Source organism: Eretmochelys imbricata, chromosome 12, assembly GCF_965152235.1.
Source record: "Eretmochelys imbricata isolate rEreImb1 chromosome 12, rEreImb1.hap1, whole genome shotgun sequence".
Taxonomy (NCBI): domain Eukaryota; kingdom Metazoa; phylum Chordata; order Testudines; family Cheloniidae; genus Eretmochelys; species Eretmochelys imbricata.
Genome location: NC_135583.1, coordinates 34,612,891 through 34,633,005, shown reverse-complemented (window position 1 = coordinate 34,633,005; position 20,115 = coordinate 34,612,891). Strand labels below are relative to the sequence as shown.

The 20,115-nt window shown below is 41.7% G+C and overlaps 1 protein-coding gene across 1 annotated transcript in view; it reads right to left on the bottom strand.

Moving 5' to 3' along the window:
• Positions 1-20,115, bottom strand: part of CDH13 (cadherin 13) — a 620,546-nt gene that overhangs the window by 16,451 nt on the left and 583,980 nt on the right. Inside the window, exon 11 of the mRNA XM_077831429.1 lies at positions 5,317-5,459. Coding sequence (XP_077687555.1) covers positions 5,317-5,459 — 143 coding nt within the window. The remainder of the gene's footprint in view (positions 1-5,316; positions 5,460-20,115) is intronic.

Below are 20,115 nucleotides of genomic sequence, written 5' to 3'. Positions count from 1 at the left end.
AAATAAATAAATAAATAAATAACAGTACAGCATCCTACAGTCATGGTGCAAACTACCACATTTTACAATAAGGACACTGCAGTGTCTGAGTGATAACCGCAGCATTTATTTCAATAAGGGGGCATCAGGAAGAAGCCTAAGATGTTTTCCAGGTTTACCTAAATCTGTATATTTCCCATTATCAGCCTGCTCTCAGATTAAACACAGTTCACTCCACTTATGTTAACTCTGCTCCAGGATCTTTTCCACCAGCATTTAATTTCTCCTTTAATAGACCAGAGTCTCTATGTCCACGCAAGCCCTTAATAAAGAGTTCTCAGACTCTAAAGATACGGTCTTGACCTTTACAGATATCAAAGGAGTACAAAGAAAATTAGGATGTACATTCCAAAAAGTGAAATTTCTTCCACATAAAAGGTCATATTTTTTAATCTATAAAATTAAATACTATGACCATCAAATCCATTATTATCTATGTTGTTTCAATAAGTCCTGGCAGAGATCAGAAGGGCTGTTTACAACTGGAAGAAATCATTTCACACTTAACCAAATTTTTCCTTCTGATACAGTTATAATGTTGAAGAAGAATATCCTTGAGATATCTGACATAACTATTAATTATCTTTTTTCCTGCAATGAGAATGGCAGCCACAGCTCCATCTACTAACATCCTGTTGTTAAGAGTATCTTTGTGGTGGGCTGAAGAGAAGTGATGCAGATGAAGGTGTGGCTGACCAGTTTATGCACAGAACTGCCAATGAGAAATTCCTGAGTTATATTCCCAGCTTGCGACACACTCTATTTTACAGGTTGGGAAAAGTGCCCTTGTACTAGTCATTAGCATTGTCAAATGACCTCAATCTAGTGCCCACCGGATTCAGTAGGAGATTTTCTATTGACTTCAGTGGGCACTGCTAAGAGGGGCAAAACAAAACAAACCTATCTCTGTGAATTTCATTCCTGTCATTGTGAATTTGATTCCCATTTCACCCCACCTTCTTACCCATAATCTACACAACAGATAGTGAAAGAACATGCTGGAATAACTGTAACACATTCTGTAGCTAAATATATCCCAGGCACTGTGGCTAGCAATGGTCACATTTAGGCTTCTCAACCCTTTATTGTATGACTAACTCTGACATACAGCATATTAAGGACAGGCTTGAGGACTCCAATTCTGGAGTCGAAGCACTACGACTGCCTTCTAATTGAATGCCTTAATTAATCATTAGTTTTGAATAAGGAAAAAAACCAACTTCCTAGAGAGTGGATAGCTGTAACCTAGGTTTATTAAACTCCAACACTATTAAAAATCAGAGGAAAAATCTACAGGTGCCTTCCCAAGGCATGTATTCAATTTCTCAGTCTTATTTTTATGAGCTTAAGGCCAGATGTTGAAGTCAATGAAAGTCAGTCCACTGACTTTAATGGGAGCAGGATCAGGCCCTTAATATTGGTCATAGGGGCTTGACTGAGAGTCTTCTAAATCCATGAAAGGCAAAGTCTGCAGCAGTTCAAGCTTCCCCAAGTTGATATGGATCAAACTTGACTTGGAGGTGAGAAGATAGTTCAAGTTCTACCCAATACCTAGTCAAAGCCAGAATTAAACAGATGCTACTTTTTAGGCCATATCACTCACAGAATAAAGAACCCTATGATGTGTTATTAATAGATCGAGAACATGTTTGCATTGGCCAGGCTGAAATCCACATTTAATGAAGAAGATCAAATAAATATCTGCTCTCTTTTCCTGGCAAGTGGCCACATACAATGGCTGGAGAAAAAACCTACAGCGTGTGCCAGAACACAGCCTTTGGATAAAAGACTCTGTGGTTGAGTATCTTTTACCTCTCCTTGCTCCAAGACTCTTGGCCACATGCATAATTTGAACTGGCTGAAATAACACTATGTTTTCAATTTACCACCCAATATGTTTGGTCCTCTTTTAATCTTCCAAGAATAGCCACTATCACACATCATTCTAACCTTATTCACCAATTTCAACTAGAATATATTCAGTAAACTGAAAAAAATGACTTTTCCCTTTGGAGTTTATGGACACTGCAGTTCTCAAAAAGAACATATGGAGCATATTTTAATTTAACCTTCTTTTAAAGTCCTGGAAGAATTTTATATTCATTTTAGATTATTCTACTACCAAGCTACATATAGTATTTAGCCTGTAGGAAATGAAATAAACCTTTTCAAACTGGGCATTAGAGTTAATTGGCTAGAAAAATCGAGCAGAATCCAGCATGGCTGGTTAGCACTTTTTGGTGACCCATCAGTAGGGGAAAGAGGGGAGTAGATGTGCCTCACTGGCAGCATGGACATATCAGCACCCCAGAAAAGACCGACTACCCAATGCAGTGCCCACTGAAATCAACGGAAACACTCCAATTGGCTTCACTGGCCATCGGATCAAGCCTTTACAGACCCTGGATTAACACTATACCCCTTTGACTGCACATACATGGTGGGACAACACTTGCTATGGCTAAAATGGAAACAATCAAGTTATGAGTCTATTACATATTGTTGTACAATGAAGTCAGCAGACGCATTGCAGGACTTCCCAATAACATCAATAATGTACTCCTGAAGGCAAAGGGGCCAGCATTTCTCAGGCAAGGGTTGAGCCTGATATTAATGATATCAAAGTATCATCCGCTTAACTGTATTTTCATACAGGTGGTGAACATTCTAAATTAGCCATTCTCTCTATGATACACTTGCTGGCATGTTTATGAAGATGCCTAAGAATAGAAAAGTAAGTAGTTATGTAGACACTATCATGCAACTCTTAAGAGACACATATGCATATTACAATAGCCTTCTTTGGAGCTGATCAGCTCAAGAGTGAAGCTAAGGTATTATAGGCTTTTGTTAGTAGAACAGGGCTTCCTGGAATTCTGGTTCATTCTGCATGATCTCCAGAACAACTTTATGGTTCCGCACAAAACCTCAAGGAAACCTCCAGCATATCAAGTGGGGTCCTGTATGGATCAGTTCTGGGTTGGTTCTGTTCAATATCTTCATCAATGGTTTAGATACCTCGATGACAACATAACTCTCTACATTGTCATTGAGGTATTCAGGTGCTTCATAGCTGGGTGACCTCACTCTGTACTGAGGCCCCCGATTCCAACTGCCTTCTAGCATATCTTATTACCTGCACACGTTTGAAAGATGTTAATGATGAAGTTAATTATAAAAACAACAATTGTGCAGTGGTCTGTACAATTCCTTTTGCACACAGCCATGATGCTCAGATACTGCGACATGAGAACCTACATACTTGTAGAATAGGAGAAAACAATCACTGTGACTGTGCCCGCATTCGCTGGTATCTGCACCTGCATATTTTCAAATGTTTTGCTCCCTCATTTCTCTCTCTCTCTCTCTCTCTCTCTGATAATTGGTGAGACAATTTCCTCCTGCTCCTGCATACAATTCTAAGCCTCTGCTTCCTGCCTCTTGAGTGTCTACAGCTTTGCCTTTGATGCAGACACAGTGGCAAAATGAGGACAGACACGTGGATGGATTTTTAAGAAGCAGGCTGCAACTACTATTAAATTTAAATAGAGGGGAGGGGCACTACCCGCCCATCATCCATACTGTCCTATACCAATCATTTAATTGGTTCCAGTTCAGAAGTTACAGGGTTCTTACCATATGGCCCCCACTCCAGGTTAGATCCTGGGAACTGAGGAATGCTGGCCAATCAGTACCCCTCCCTTCCAATTGACCAACCAGTGAAAGAGACTCCTAGGGGAGAGGAAAAGAGCTATCCGGTGTTCCTCACCAAGTGTCTCCCTCCCTTGTTGAAGAGCTGTTCCCTTTCACTGCTGGCCCCGACAAGCTCCCCTACTCACTGACGCAGGTGGGTGGGGTTTCTGAAAATCAAACCCTAAGTAATTTGATCCCAGTTTTCCTATTGGCTCAACATAACATTACAGGGGGTCCCTGGTATACCCACTTATCCGTCGTTTCATATATCCGTTGCTCATCAATAGGGGACTATGCCTGATTCACGTCGGTCCCCATCCGCATATCCGTTGCTTCACCTTTTACCTGGCTCTTCTTTGGGTGCTTCCCTCAGTGTCCAGGAGGCGCTGGGAGGGAGGGGAAGAAGCAGGGATGGGGTGCGCTAGGAGGAAGGTGCAGAACTGGGTGGGAAGAGGCGGGGCAGAGGTGAAGGGGGGCCGGGAAGAGGCGGGGTGGGCCACTATTTCTTATGGGGAAAAATTCCCCAGTATCCGTTGTTTCAATATCCATTGCCCTTTTCAAGAACGCAACCCTGACATGTACCGGGGACCCCCATACCTTTCTGATGCTATTATAATCAAGATACATTTTTCAAAAATGATTAGCCAGCAAACATAGGTAAAGGAGTAGGGTTAGAGCCACATTTCTTTTATGGACATTACACTAAGAAAGAAACCATTTATGAATATACAAGTAAATCGCTTCTGCAGAAGATTCTTTTTCCCTTTTGCACTGAAGGAGATTATTCCTTTTTCTTGTCAGACCTAGCAAATGTTTCCTGAGCCAAGTCATGTGATGCAAAAAATGTAAAATTAACCTCCTGAAAAGAACATTTTACAATTTATCACCAGGGCTAAAGCAGCTGCAGCTATGGGAAAGGGTTAGCATATTAGCTGTTATATTACATACAAAGCCTTTCTTTATTTTGTGCCCTCAGCTCTAGAGATTTGCAGGAATGTTCAGGATTTTCACTACATTTTTATGTGCTACAAAAGTCACTCGTAGTGAATTTTTGCAACATACTTTAATTTAGATTATACTCGACAGAAGAAACTTTAATACACTTAATATGTAAAAATATTGCATTTTAACAAGGGTTTTTAATTATGTTTTTATTGTCACTGTCATTATGTGTTAAATAGGATAGAATTCACCATATCCAGGATGAGTTTGCTATTGGTGCCTTAGGCTTCATAACAACTCAAATATTATGAAGAAATTAACTCTGATAAAGATGATTTATTACTACCCAAGTACATTCATCACATGCATTGTTTACTATTAGCAGTGTGGGCTCTGTAGGATTAAATGTTTCCAGCCTGCCCCCAAAACCTATGCCATTCTAAGTTTGAAGTCTAACTTCCTCTCCACTTACTTTTTGACTCTATTTGTTCACAAATATCTTAGACACTTAGGTGCCGATTTAGCAAATTACTTAAGCCCATGCTTAACTTTATGCCTGTGCTTTTTTGAAAAATGGGCTTGAAGGGGTAAAAAATCAAATAAATTATCAATCCAGTAGTGTTATCAGCAACCATTACTCACCACTGTCTATTGCCAGAAACAGTGCTGTATAGACGTTGTTGTGGACATAGGGTGATTCACGATCCAGGACAGCAGTGGTGAAAATGGTACCATTTGTAGGATTAATTTCCAGCCATCCTGCCGGATCCTTGTAAACAGAATACCTAGGCAAAAAGATAAAAGCCATCAACTGATCACATATCTAACCTTGAACTGATTATGTTATTACAAAAGGAGAGCCCTTTGCACGGACTGCCTTTCTTAGGAGAATCTCTTAAGCACTTTCACAGACAGTTACTTCTTTGAAATAGGTGATTATAATTAGACTCATTTTACAGATGGAGGAACAGACAGAGAGAGGTGAAGGCCAACAGTTTCAAACACCTAAATCAATATTTAAAACACAGGCAACCTGGCTCTCATGGGTGCTGACTGCCTTCTGCTGTCTATCTGAGGGTTTTAATACTACTGCCCATTATTGTAGTATCAGACCGCCTTCACATAAAACCAATAACAATAGTGAAGCCCCTAGTGAACTTTACTGAGTCTCTGGCACTGTTCCCTTTTCAGGGTCAGAACTCTGTGGGGGGGAAGGGTAGTACTTATTTTGTTGTCTTTTTGTTGGATATTTTGGATTTTATTTTATTTTATTGGTTGCTAAGGGGGTTGGAATTAGAAGGGAATTAGAAGGGTGTTTTAAATGCCATTCTTATGACAGCAAGGATTTTTGGAAGAGGAAGGTTTTGCAGTGTTTCCTAAAGATGGTCCGATGCTGGATCTGCTTGATCTCCTCTAAATGTTCGTTCCATATCCAGCTCCCCTCCTCCAAGGATGCTTTGTCTTCAGCTCTCATATGCTTCCTTCTGGGCTTTGTGATCTGCACTGTTGTGCTTCCAAGCTGTGGGTGCTCAGACTCTCTGAACAATCAGGGCACTTCCATAGTCACCTAAATATGGATATAAACTGTTGCCTTCTGGGAGCCCTGATACGTACTTCACTACTGTAGACTATGCCTCCTCCTTATCATGATCATTTAGGTCCTGATCCTGGACAGATTTAGGCCAGTGCTTAACTTTATGCATTATGAGTAGCATAACTGAAGTCAAATTACATGTAAAACTCTTCGCAGGCCTAATTTTGTATGCAGTTAAATACATTGAAATAATCTAACCATAATGTGTTGAAATAACTGGCACAAGTTTCCTTTTTAATTAAACATTTTAATGCATCAAGTCTCCAACTAAAGTGTCTATTGCACAATCAATATGCACTTTAGTGAGATGCTTATCTGCTTGAAATGGATTGCTTTATAGGTCATAACAGTCAGCAAGTCTACCATAGGTATTCTGAATCACTATCAATTGACATGAAGCCTGTTTATTGTTTTATGAGTATCTGTGAATAACCAAGTAATTTAGAGTGACCTCTATTTAAAAGGTGCATTAGGCAGGTATTTCTGCCAAAAAATCATCTACCCACTGAAGGAAACAATCTAAAGCAGTGGATTGGCAAGAAGAAAATAGTGCCAGAAAAGAAAAAAAAAATGAATTAATGGTTAGCAGCCTAAAGAAGCGAGCACGCTGAATGCCTGTTTCAGAGACTTGTCTTGGTTTCAGGTAACTGAGACATTCTATTTATTTCAGGTACTTATATGGAAACCATTGCCACAGCATTTGAGCACCTCACAATCTTTAACGTATTTATCGCCACAGTGAAATCCATTAACTTCAACCAACTTTGGACCAGGCAAAGGGCTCAGACTAAATCCTATCAAAGTCAATGGAAAGACCATCATTGACTTCCACAAGAGATGGATCGTGCCCTAAATTCTGTCTTCCCAGCCTATATGAGTAAGGCCAGATTCTAATCTCATTTACACCCGGTTAGCTCCATTGACATCAGGGAAAGTGGTTCTCATTTGCACTGGTGTAAGTGAGATCAGAATCAAACCTTTATTCTGATGGCACAGGAAATGGAATTTGCTTTTTGATCTCCAGCTCCCAGACCTACTAAACTATAGCCTGATCCTACTCCCATTGAAGTCTATACATTTTCATCCTTGGCTTCTCTTGGAGTCCAAGAGAGAAAATGTAAACAAAGAAATGGAAGCAAACACTAATGAACAGTGAGTGGTACAGTCTATCAAACGTGTATGCACTTCCACTTTAATAACCATTCAAACATTAATCAATAGTTGAGCTTTATCTCCCATAAAAATGAGTTGCTAGAATAGTAACAAGGCTGATAATTATTTCATTGTACTCCTTTGTTTTTTCTTTTATTGTTGTTTTTATAACATTGCAACAAAGGTATGAACAAACAAAATATGGAACCAGGGCAGTCTAAACAATTCCCAGTCTATTGTAAGGCAGCAAATTCTCAATTAACCCTGAAACAATTTAAGGGGATTCAACACTTTTAAAGTAATGAGAATTTAAAATGGATTTATATTATCTTCCCTGATTGCTCTACAAAGCACTGTTGAATGTACAAATAATAACAATAATAAAAAGAATTGTATAGTCCGTGATTTGGCTTAGGATATTGTAAAAGCAGTACTTTGTCTTTTCCACCAGATGTTTTACATATTGTAAGAATATACTGTGTTATCGTTCAGATGATTGTTCTTTGTTCCTTTTTCAAAATGAGGGTTCTACTACCAAAAGGCTTAAACTAGACACTCATTAAGAAAAGCATTATATAAAACCATAAAAATACAGAATACAAAGACTTTCTCCCCCTCTGCTGACTTCAAGGGTACCCGCTGGGCATTCAGCAGTTTTGAAAATCGTGCCATATATCCAGGTGCCTAAGTATGGGCTTAGCAGCCTAACTTTAAGCACTGAATTTTGTAAGTCAGAGGCACGTGCATGTCGACACATTTACTCACCTACATATAAATGTAGGCCCATATTTTGTGCTGTGTCAAAGACCTGACTGCAGCTTGTTCTTGTTCTACATCAGCACTCGTGAAACTTAGAGCAGCCTCAGTTTGTTCTAATCTGTGCCAGCAGACTCTGCCCCCGCCCCAGCATGTTTGTCAACGGGGTCACCGGAGTATAACCCATTTGGCTGTGCCTCTTCTCCTTGTGACATGCCCCTCTATGCCAAGAGCTGCAGGGAAGTGGGAGAGGAGCCAGCTACACCACCTCCCTTAGCTGGAAAATCCTCAGCTGAGAAAAGCTTCATGGTTTATGGCATCTCCGGAGAGATGTAGCAGAGTTAAATCATGGGAGAGAAAATCTGACTTAATATGTGTGTGTGCTGGGGTGCCTGGCCCACACTGGGCTCTAAGGGGTTAATAGAGCCCTTGGGAGGCTGCGCAGGAGGCAGCCAATCAGAGGGGGCCTGCAAGGAGTAGCCAATCAGGGCCAGGCTGGCCCATATAAGAAGGGCTGCAGAGCAGAGCAGCTTCAGTCACTTCCTGGAGCTTGGGGCGGGGAGGACTGGCTTCCCGCCTGCCTGCCTGGCAGGCTGAAGGCAGCAAGCACCCTGGACAGAGCAGTGCTGCAGGCAGGGACCCAAGAGCTAAAGGCAGCTCATGGCAGGCTGAAGGTGTCTGCAGGCTGAGGCCCTGAGGCAAGGGCAAAGAGGGTGCTGCAGCTGCAGGGAAGTGGCCCAGGGAAATCTACCAAGGAATCAGAGGGTGCCCCGCAAGCAGCAGCCATCTTCAGGGTCCCTTGTTCCCTCCTCGTCCCCACTCGCCACTGAAGAAGTGGCTGGACTAAGTGACTGTGATATTCCCCCAGAAGGGGGGGAGTACAGAGTGCGGTACAGACAGAGGGCTGTGTCCTGAAGAGGATGCCACACTCCTGGGAGTGACATGGGTCCCAGGAACAGATGTGACGGTGGCAAGACGCCACGAGAAGAGGGCACGCTGGCTAGCCGAGACATCTAGGAGGGGGCGCCGCAGTGGTGAGTCCCTCCCCGTCACAAGGTGCAATTGGCTTACATGGCTAAAAAAACAAAACAAATTAAAATATTTGAAATGGCTTCATCTTTAAAGTAGTGTGTATGTGTGTGTATTTATATACATATTTTCTGGAAAGTATTCAAAGTCTTCCAAAGAACAGCTCCCAAGGATGTTTAGCACACACAAATAATATCTGTGGCTGGCAGCTGATTAGGAGGGAAGATCATTATACAAAACAGTGGAGACAATATGGACATGAAAATCTAATCAGTGTCACGACCCTGCACTTGCCACATAAAGAATTTCATAGCTAGGAGTGAAGTAGCCAAGGGGTTACAGAAGAGCAGCCAGGCATCTAGGCACAGACCCAGCTACTGCCTCTGGCAAACCATTCCAGAGCTTGGTAGCTGCCAGACACATCCCATGTGAGTAGATGGGTCTTGGCTTCTATGATTGAACAGAACGAGAAGGAAGGCAAAATGAAGCATATTGAGCATACTGAGCACCACCAGTGACAGAAGAAGGCCGTGCCAAATTAGCACTGAACTAACATATACGTGCCAATTTGATGTTGCAGCTCTTTTGCTAGGGTACATTTGAAGTTAGCAATCTAAATGAGCATGCTGGGATATGCATTTTTCTGTTACAGGAATCTGAATTATAACAGAGGTTACTCAGATCGTATTGCACAAAGATTGTATAACCAACAACATGCAACTGCTGTGAGGACACTGGAACAAGTATTGCAGTCTTGAGTAGCAAAATATCAGTTTGGCTGTGCAATTCAGCTCTGCTATGACAGCATGTTCCCAAGAGCGGGGGAACTTAGGCCCTGAAGCCCAGATTTTTAAAAGGATTTAGGTGTTGCTGTGTTCAGCATTGCAATGCATAACTGATTTAGAAGCCTAAATCTCATTTTCAAAAGTGATTTACGCTCTTAGGAGCTTAAATCCCAACTGTCAATGAGATTTGGGCTCCTAGGTGCCTAAATCCCCTCTGAAAATGAATCTGTTAGGCTCCTAAATCAATTGGGTGTTGCAATGCTGAGCAACTCAATGCTTAAATACCTTTAACAGTCTGGACATGAGCCCACAATATGATGGGTTGGAATGTACCTGTGGCATTCTCTAATGGGGAGGAATGACAGTCCAGTGCTTAAGTCACTGGAGGGGGACTTCAAAGACTTGGGTTCAATTCCTGGCTTTACCAAAGATTTCCTGTATGACATGAGACATTTCATCTACCATGAGTCTCAGTTTCCCATCTGTAAAATGGGGAGATTAATCCCTACCTTGAAAAGGTGTGGCAAGGATAAAATCTATAAATGAATTTTAACAATAGCCTTTCATTGTTTGTACAAACTGAATTTGCCTCTGAAAGTATAGGGGCAGAAGTGCATGTGCATTCATCCAGTTAGGTCACAGAACACATCCAGGTGACTTATGTAAGCAATCAGCTAGTCAATAAAGAATCACACTGAGGGTAAATAATGGAAAAGATGCAGTCACACCGATCTCAGGCCTGAGCAAAGCATTTTGGGTCAGATTTTTAAAGTTAAAGATGCAGCTAGGTCCTTTATGGGATTTTCAGAGGCACCCAAATGCCTATGGGAGTTTTAAACCCCTTTAAAATCTGGCCCTTTATAAAAAATAAGACTAAACACAGTTGGGTTAAATTTTCATTATTTTCCAGACATGTGATTACTGGTTCTAAAAGTGCCTACCATGGGTAAAAGCCATTTTTGCAATATTTCCACCCTAACTGGTAGCAAGAAATGTCACAAGAAAGTCTATTCATACGTTAGATTTCCACACTACATTTTCTGCCTTTAAGGGGTGAAATCTGGCTTACTGAAATCAATGGCAAAATTCTCATTGACTTTAATGGGCCCAGGATTTCATCTTAGAAGTTCAGCTAAGTGTTCACCTTTTGGGGGGCCTTATCCAAACATCTTGGAGGCTTCACCCATAGTTAGGTGAAATTCTGAAACAACTGTCTGTCCTTATCCTTGCTGGACCTACATTACATAAAGGCAGCTTCAGAAATTCTTCTCTGCACTTTTCACAAACTGTTCAAGTAAAAGGATCAGTGGGGAATGCAACTCCATATTTTCTGTGCTTAAGAATTCAGTATGAAAAGTTCCTTTTGCCCTTGAATGAAACATTCTCTAAAAATGGATATTATATGATCCTTGAATCACACCAATATACATTTCATACTATTAGATGAAGTACCCTCAAACAAAAGACCACAACTGCCTCTGAGAAATGCCTGTAGACATGTAAAAGAGACAGGTGTGGTAATTATAGCGGAGAGATATTTGTTCCTCATGTTTGAAAAAATGCAAATAGGTCAAGACAGTGAATACAAGATTAAATGTTTGGGCTGAAATGATAACTAATGCACATTGCGTTTCGTGTGCTTTACCTTTGGGTCGCATAACCTAGAGCTTTTAAAATCATAAGCTGCATGCCATCATATTCTCTGCTTCCCACTGTGCCACCGTTACCATTAGACTGTGCTGTTTACTGTTGATAGTAGGTGATCTATCAGCAGTGTAATAGCCCTCAGTGTCCTGCAGCTAATTTTAGATTTTCTAGAAGGCTCAGGGATGAGCAAATACAGTACAAGAAATAATTTATATGATGCATTTACACTGTATTTCTGCCCATGGAATAACTGCGAATAGATAGCAAGCTAAATGAATTTCTTTGCTATCCAAAAGCATTTGACAAATTATTTTGTAACTTTTGTTTCTTTTTAAACTGTATGGTTTGATCAGCAAATATTTGTCGTTTGATCTGTGTTGGCTAATGGTGACCAGTTATAAGTTACATTGCACTTTTTCTGCTATCTGATTGGATGAAGGCAAAAGCACTTCCACCTGAATACTGTCTTAGATTGTAAGCTTTTTAGGGCAGAATCATAGAATATCAGGATTGGAAGGGACCTCAGGAGGTCATCTAGTCCAACCCCCTGCTCAAAGCAGGACCAATCCCCAATTAAATCGTCCCAGCCTGGGCTTTGTCAAGCCTGACCTTAAAAACTTCTAAGGAAGGAGATTCTACCACCTCCCTAGGTAACGCATTCCAGTGTTTCACCACCCTCCTAGTGAAAAAGTTTTTCCTAATATCCAACCTAAACCTCCCCCACTGCAACTTGAGACCATTACTCCTTGTCTTGTCCTCTTCTACCACTGAGAATAGTCTAGAACCATCCTCTCTGGAACCACCTCTCAGGTAGTTGAAAGCAGCTATCAAATCCCCCCTCATTCTTCTCTTCTGCAGGCTAAACAATCCCAGCTCCCTCAGCCTCTCCTCATAAGTCATGTGTTCCAGACCCCTAATCATTTTTGTTGCCCTTTGCTGGACTCTCTCCAATTTATCCACATCCTTCTTGTAGTGTGGGCCCAAAACTGGACACAGTACTCCAGATGAGACCTCACCAGTGCCGAATAGAGGGGGACGATCACGTCCCTCGATCTGCTCACTATGCCCCTACTTATACATCCCAAAATGCCATTGGCCTTCTTGGCAACAAGGGCACACTGCTGACTCATATCCAGCTTCTCGTCCACTGTCACCCCTAGGTCCTTTTCCACAGAACTGCTGCCTAGCCATTCGGTCCCTAGTCTGTAGCGGTGCATTGGGTTCTTCCATCCTAAGTGCAGGACCCTGCACTTATCCTTATTGAACCTCATCAGATTTCTTTTGGCCCAATCCTCCAATTTGTCTAGGTCCCTCTGTATCCTATCCCCGCCCTCCAGCATATCTACCACTCCTCCTAGTTTAGTATCATCCGCAAATTTGCTGAGAGTGCAATCCACACCATCCTCCAGATCATTTATGAAGATATTGAACAAAACTGGCCACAGGACCGACCCCTGGGGCACTCCACTTGACACCAGCTGCCAACTAGACATGGAACCATTGATCACTACCCGTTGAGCCCGACAATCTAGCCAACTTTCTACCCACCTTATAGTGCATTCATCCAGCCCACACTTCTTTAACTTGCTGACAAGAATACTGTAGGAGACCGTGTCAAAAGCTTTGCTAAAGTCAAGAAACAATACATCCACTGCTTTCCCTTCATCCACAGAACCAGTAATCTCATCACAGAAGGCAATTAGATTAGTCAGGCATGACCTTTCCTTGGTGAATCCATGCTGTCTGTTCCTGATCACTTTCCTCTCCTCTAAGTGCTTCAGAATTGATTCTTTGAGGACCTGCTCCATGATTTTTCCGGGGACTGAGGTGAGGCTGACTGGCCTGTAGTTCCCAGGATCCTCCTTCTTCCCTTTTTTAAAGATTGGCACTACATTAGCCTTTTTCCAGTCATCTGGGACTTCCCCCGTTCGCCACGAGTTTTCAAAGATAATGGCCAATGGCTCTGCAATCACAGCCGCCAATTCCTTTAGCACTCTCGGATGCAACTCGTCCAGCCCCATGGACTTGTGCACGTCTAGCTTTTCTAAATAGTCCCTAACCACCTCTTTCTCCACAGAGGGCTGGCCATCTACTCCCCATGCTGTGATGCCCAGCGCAGCAGTCTGCGAGCTGACCTTGTTAGTGAAGACAGAGGCAAAAAAAGCATTGAGTACATTAGCTTTTTCCACATCCTCTGTCACTAGGTTGCCTCCCTCATTCAGTAAGGGGCCCACACTTTCCTTGGCTTTCTTCTTGTTGCCAACATACCTGAAGAAACCCTTCTTGTTACTCTTGACATCTCTTGCTAGCTGCAGCTCCAGGTGCGATTTGGCCCTCCTGATTTCATTCCTACAAGCCCGAGCAATATTTTTATAATCTTCCCTGGTCATATGTCCAACCTTCCACTTCTTGTAAGCTTCTTTTTTATGTTTAAGATCTGCTAGGATTTCACCGTTAAGCCAAGCTGGTCGCCTGCCATATTTACTATTCTTTTGACACATCGGGATGGTTTGTCCCTGTAACCTCAACAGGGATTCCTTGAAATACAGCCAGATCTCCTGGACTCCTTTCCCCTTCATGTTAGTCCCCCAGGGGATCCTACCCATCCGTTCCCTGAAGGAGTCGAAGTCTGCTTTCCTGAAGTCCAGGGTCCATATCCTGCTGCTTACCTTTCTTCCCTGTGTCAGGATCCTGAACTCAACCAACTCATGGTCACTGCCTCCCAGATTCCCATCCACTTTTGCTTCCCCCACTAATTCTTCCCGGTTTGTGAGCAGCAGGTCAAGAAAAGCTCCCCCCTAGTTGGCTCCTCTAGCACTTGCACAAGGAAATTGTCCCCTACGTTTTCCAAAAACTTCCTGGATTGTCTATGCACCGCTGTATTGCTCTCCCAGCAGATATAAGGAAAATTAAAGTCACCCATGAGAACCAGGGCGTGCGATCTAGTAGCTTCTGCGAGTTGCCGGAAGAAAGCCTCATCCACCTCATCCCTCTGGTCCGGTGGTCTATAGCAGACTCCCACCACTACATCACTCTTGTTGCTCACACTTCTAAACTTAATCCAGAGACACTCAGGTTTTTCTGCAGTTTCGTACCGGAGCTCTGAGCAGTCATACTGCTCCCTTACATACAGTGCTACTCCCCCACCTTTTCTGCCCTGCCTGTCCTTCCTGAACAGTTTATAACCATCCATGACAGTACTCCAGTCATGTGAGTTATCCCACCAAGTCTCTGTTATTCCAATCACGTCATAATTCCTTGACATCACGAGGACCTCCAGTTCTCCCTGCTTGTTTCCAGAGACTGTAATTTGTAATTCTCCCTGCTTGTTTCCAGAGACTGTAATTTGTTCTGTATTTGTACATTGCCTTGCACTAAGATGTACCACAATCGAAATCAGTGGTGGGCAACCTGCAGCTCATGGGCTACATGCAGCCCATCAGGGTAATCAGATTGTGGGCCACGAGACATTTTGCTGACGTTGACTGTCCGCAGGCATGGCCCCCCGCAGCTCCCAGTGGCCGCGGTTTGCCTTTCCCAGGCAATGGGAGCTGCGGAAAGCAACGGCCAGCACGTCCCTACAGCCCGCCGCTTCCTGCAGCTCCCATGAGCCAGGAACAGCGAACTGCAGCCACTGGGAGCTGCAGGGGGCCATGCCTGCGGACAGTGAATGTCAGCAAAATGTCTCGCGGCCCTCAATCAGGTTATCCTGATGGGCCGCATGCAGCCCGTAGGTTGCCCACCATTGATTTAAATGATAACAACAACAAGAATAGTTTTACATGAGAATTTGGCTTTTTATAATTAATCTTACATGAAGTTTTGACATTTGCACCAGTAAAATATGATTGTCAGAAAGTGTGTAGAAAACAGGGATGGTTGGAAAATTTCAATGAATAAATGGAAACGAACAGTTTCTCTCTCTCTCTCACTCCTTTTAGTTTTCCAATTTTCCAGCAAGCTTTGGTGAATAAAGTGAATGTGCTAAAAAATATGAGTGAATAGACCGGTTGTACTGCATTACATGCCCAGATGTAAAGCCACTGTAATTTAATTCTCTATTGCAGTCCTTTAAGTCCATACCTTGTCTGTGCCATACAGTTCAATAGCACAGCCGATTCTTGGTCCCTCAGTTTAGCATGATGCAGAGTGTGTGCTGTACCAGTAGAGATGAGACAGTACTAACAATAACTGAATTCTCCATTTCAACAGAAATATTAGTGATGAAATATGGAAGCCACGGATATGACCCGTATTGTAACTTTATCACATTAGTCGACAGGATACTACTAGTAAGCAGTTCTGGGGAAAATCAGTAATCCAAAAGGGCTTTCATATTGCCTTTCAAAACCCCTGCCTGATGTGCTTTCCCATTAGGATACATAAAAGCCATAAAACCCCTAAGAAATAAAAAAAGGGACTATATATTTTTTTTTTCTTTATGTCTCCTGAACAGCTCCATCTTTTATTCCTACATCCATACAGCAGGATGTTTTTACATCCTCTCCTATGTACTGAACTCAGAGGCTGGTAGCTTGCTGTTAAGTTGATAATGCTTGGATATAAATCTGCATGTGACCACTATGGTGTTTCATACCCTGTTGTCTACCTCTGTTGCTCTGTAGTCAGAAAAAGTGCGTGAATGCCAACTGATGGACTCTGATACAGCTTGTTTTCTCTGCTTCACTTTTCCATGCCTGCATTTGTCCCTTTTTTTAAAATGAGCACACGTAGTAAGAGCTGCAGTATTGTCAGAATGATCTAATTATATATTATGCTGTGTAATCTGATGCACGAATCATTTGAGGATAATTTATAGTCTGCTATTGCTTAGGCTGTTTTGCTAAGTACATGTCTGTGTGTACAATAAATCCAAATTGAGTCTTTTTTCATAATTTATTAGCAATTCACATAAAATTTGTCCAAAACAATACAATGTCAACAGTTAAGTGGCCATATGTTAGCAGAAATGAGGACAAAAATTGTATCAATATTGCCCTTTGTGCATTCACGTATAGCACTGCTGTCAGCAACTGGACGTGCACCGCTGACCTGCACTGGCTAAACCCAATAACCCAAATTTCTTTCAACAACACTCCTTCACCCCATCATATTTTATGGACCTCATGCTTTTCTGATGTGCTCACTGATCAGTGTGGCAAAGGCAGATTTTGCTCTATTTATAGACATATTGGCTGCTCAGTGTACTGTTTGTACCAAATCCATGGACTTCATACAACACAACAGATTTAGTTACTGGTTAAATCACATACCCATGAGACATTTGGAGAGCTGAAACTAAAATTTGGGTGTCCTTAAGCTTCATACACACAGGCCTCTTCCGCCAGAGCTAATGGAGATCTCTTCTGGGTGGCAGTAGTGGTAGGCAATTATCCACCTTGTAGGCCAACCACTAGAGGGGACACCATTACAAGTACACACACAAAACTGGAAGATTGCATTATGTCTTTAACTGCACAGGGTGCTCCATTTCAACCACGTAACATAAGCCACATGAGAAAGCATTTGGATGACATGCAAGGGATGACAAGCAATCAGAAAATTTCACTTTATGAATGATACTCAGATCAATTGCTTTAGCACGCAACATTAATGAGTCAAAGCTTAGGCATTTTTTCTACTTGGCCCAAAAATCACAGTTCAAGATAGACAGGTTACCATGAGGAGTAGTAATGGTAAACATACTGGCATCCTTTTTAAGGCTTGTGCATATGGTCTACTGCATAAAAGAACCACCACCTGGATTACTGATCCGTGAAGTCTGTAGGAACTCTATTGTATAAATCTGAGTGTGTTTGATTTTTATGATAGTATGACTGTTGGTCATAAGACCCACTTGGAAACTTCACAATATCAGGATTTTTGACAGGAGCCTCTACATTCCATCACGTCAGAGCCCTCTTACAGGTACCTAAATTTGTGAATCAGTGGCAAGATTCTGCTTCTCCAAAGGAGCAATTACAGCCCATCATGCTAATACATCTTTAAGTGCTTACACATGAAGCTTGGGTGCTAACTTCTTTCAAAACATCTTTCATAGGAAATGTTACGTCTGAATGGTAAGCAATTTTCTCAATGAAATAACTTAGAACCATAGAATCATAGGGTTGGAAGGGACCTCAGGAGGTCATCTGCTCAAAGCAGGACCAATCCCCAGTTTTTGCCCCAGATCGCTAAATGGCCCCTCAAGGATTAAACTCAGAACCCTGGGTTTAGCAGGCCAATGCTCAAACCACTGAGCTATCCCTCTCCCTTACTTGCTTGTTGTTGTTGTTTATTTAATTACATATTATAATCCCACATATTCTCACCAATTTTCCTTACCCTTCTTGGCTAACTTTGAAACCTGGATCACAATTATACAATCCTTCAGCCGAGGAATTCTAAATGCATGTTGTTTCTGCTGGGATGCTGGCCAGGGGAGAACCACTCAAAAAGAAGGTTCTTTTTTCCCCAGCATCTTCTAGTCTATGGACCAAGCTCAGGACACAACTTGAATCCCTCATTTGGTTAAAAACACCAATAATAATCCACCAGCAGCCTTCAAAATATGTTATTTAAAAAGCCATGTTTGCTCCATTATATTTTCACTCTTCTCATATTTGACTTACGTTGTTCAGGTGGGGAACTAAGAGTGGTGGACAAGCTTTTTTAATTAAACGTTTGATGATACAAAATGCATAAGTATGTATTTGGATGGAAATGCTTTTACCAAACCTATTATTATATGCTACCAGTGCGGCAGACAGTAAAACACCTCCTGTAGTGCACACAAATTCTGAAGATACAAGCTCAAGCGGTCATGCTCTGGTGGATTCTTTGTTAAATCCATAGCCTTAAAATGTAATTAGGAAATTTAACCTAAATACGCTATTCTTTAATAAGAACAAATATACTGGTAACAACAACATAAAGCTTACTTAAATTGCCCTTTCTGGCTACCAAGGGATAATGTTGAGAGTGCCACTGGGTTAGTTGGATTTATAAATTGACTGCAGCATAATTGCATTATAGGTACAATATAAATTGTATCATGTTGATATTGCTTTTGGAACAGTGTGCTCTTTCGAGGCACAGGCCCGCGTTGAATAGAATAGAATACCCTCTGAGGAGTGCTGGGAAGCATTCAGCAGGACACACAACCATCCTGGAGCCCTGATTTGACAGGGGAGATCACACATTGCTTAGGAGGTGTTCACTTGTGTGGCCTGTCAGCTCTGCAATCATGGATCAGGACCACACTTTACTAGGGGCAGTATAAACACAGAATGACAAGATGATCTTTTCCCCAAAGACCTTGAATTTAGACACCTTGCTTCCACTTTTTCCTTTGAAAATCTCCTCTTTAGCCACCATTCCTGCTTGAGGCAGAAGGAATGGAAAATACAGATTAAAAACAAATATCTTATCAATACCACATAGATTCATATGCCTCATGCCATGTTCTCCAGCTAGTTTTGTCAAGGCCATGCTAACAAGGGCCACAGGTAAAGCTGGTTGAAAAATGTATAAACAATTTCATACAAATATTTGAAATTTTGAAGTTGTTTCTGTTTTGCAGGATTCAAAATGGAACAATCCTTTTTTTTTGGAAGAAAAAAATTAAGACAGTGCTAACCGAATTTTGAAATAAAATAGAAAACCTATACATCACTCTTGTTTCTGAATTCAAGGACAAGGAAACAGGGGAAATAACAAAAATCTGAAATTATGAATATTTTTCAGTTTTCAAAAAGAAAATGATAATTTTGGCTCAATTCAACAAAAAGAAAAATGGTGTTTATTTTTGAAATTTCAAGTAAAAATGGGGGGGTGGGAGGAAGGGTCAAAATGACATTTTCCGACCAAAATTTCATTTTTGACAAAATCTGTTTTTGGCAGGAAAAATTTCAAAAAATGTTGACCAATCACAAGGAAAATGTTCAATCCCCCTCTTGGCAAACTGGTATATGAATAATACTGAGTCTTTCCCAAACCCCCTCTTATGGCCCTCAAACAACCTGCCCCCAACCTTGTCAAGCTCATCAGAAGCAAGCTCCCCACAGACCAGGACCCACCAACTCAAAGCAGCACCAGACCCTGTCAGAACAACAGATGCAAAACCTGCAGGCATATCTCCATTGCTACAATGATCAATATCTCCTACAACATCACTGAGTCCTCCACATGCCTATCACCACATGTGGGGTACCTCATCCAGTGCATTAAATGCCCTAATAACAACCACATGGTAAAACCAGACAATCCCTACACTCTTGAATGAACTCACAAAGAAAAATGATAAAAGACAATACTACCATGTCGCTGATGGGCAAACCCTTTTCACAAAATGATCACTTTATATCTGACCTCTCGTTCCTCATAGGAAACCTGCATAACACCTTCAAAAGGTGAGCCCGGGAGCTTAAATTCATAACTTTGCTAGACCCTAAAAACCATGGTCTTAATAAAGATGCT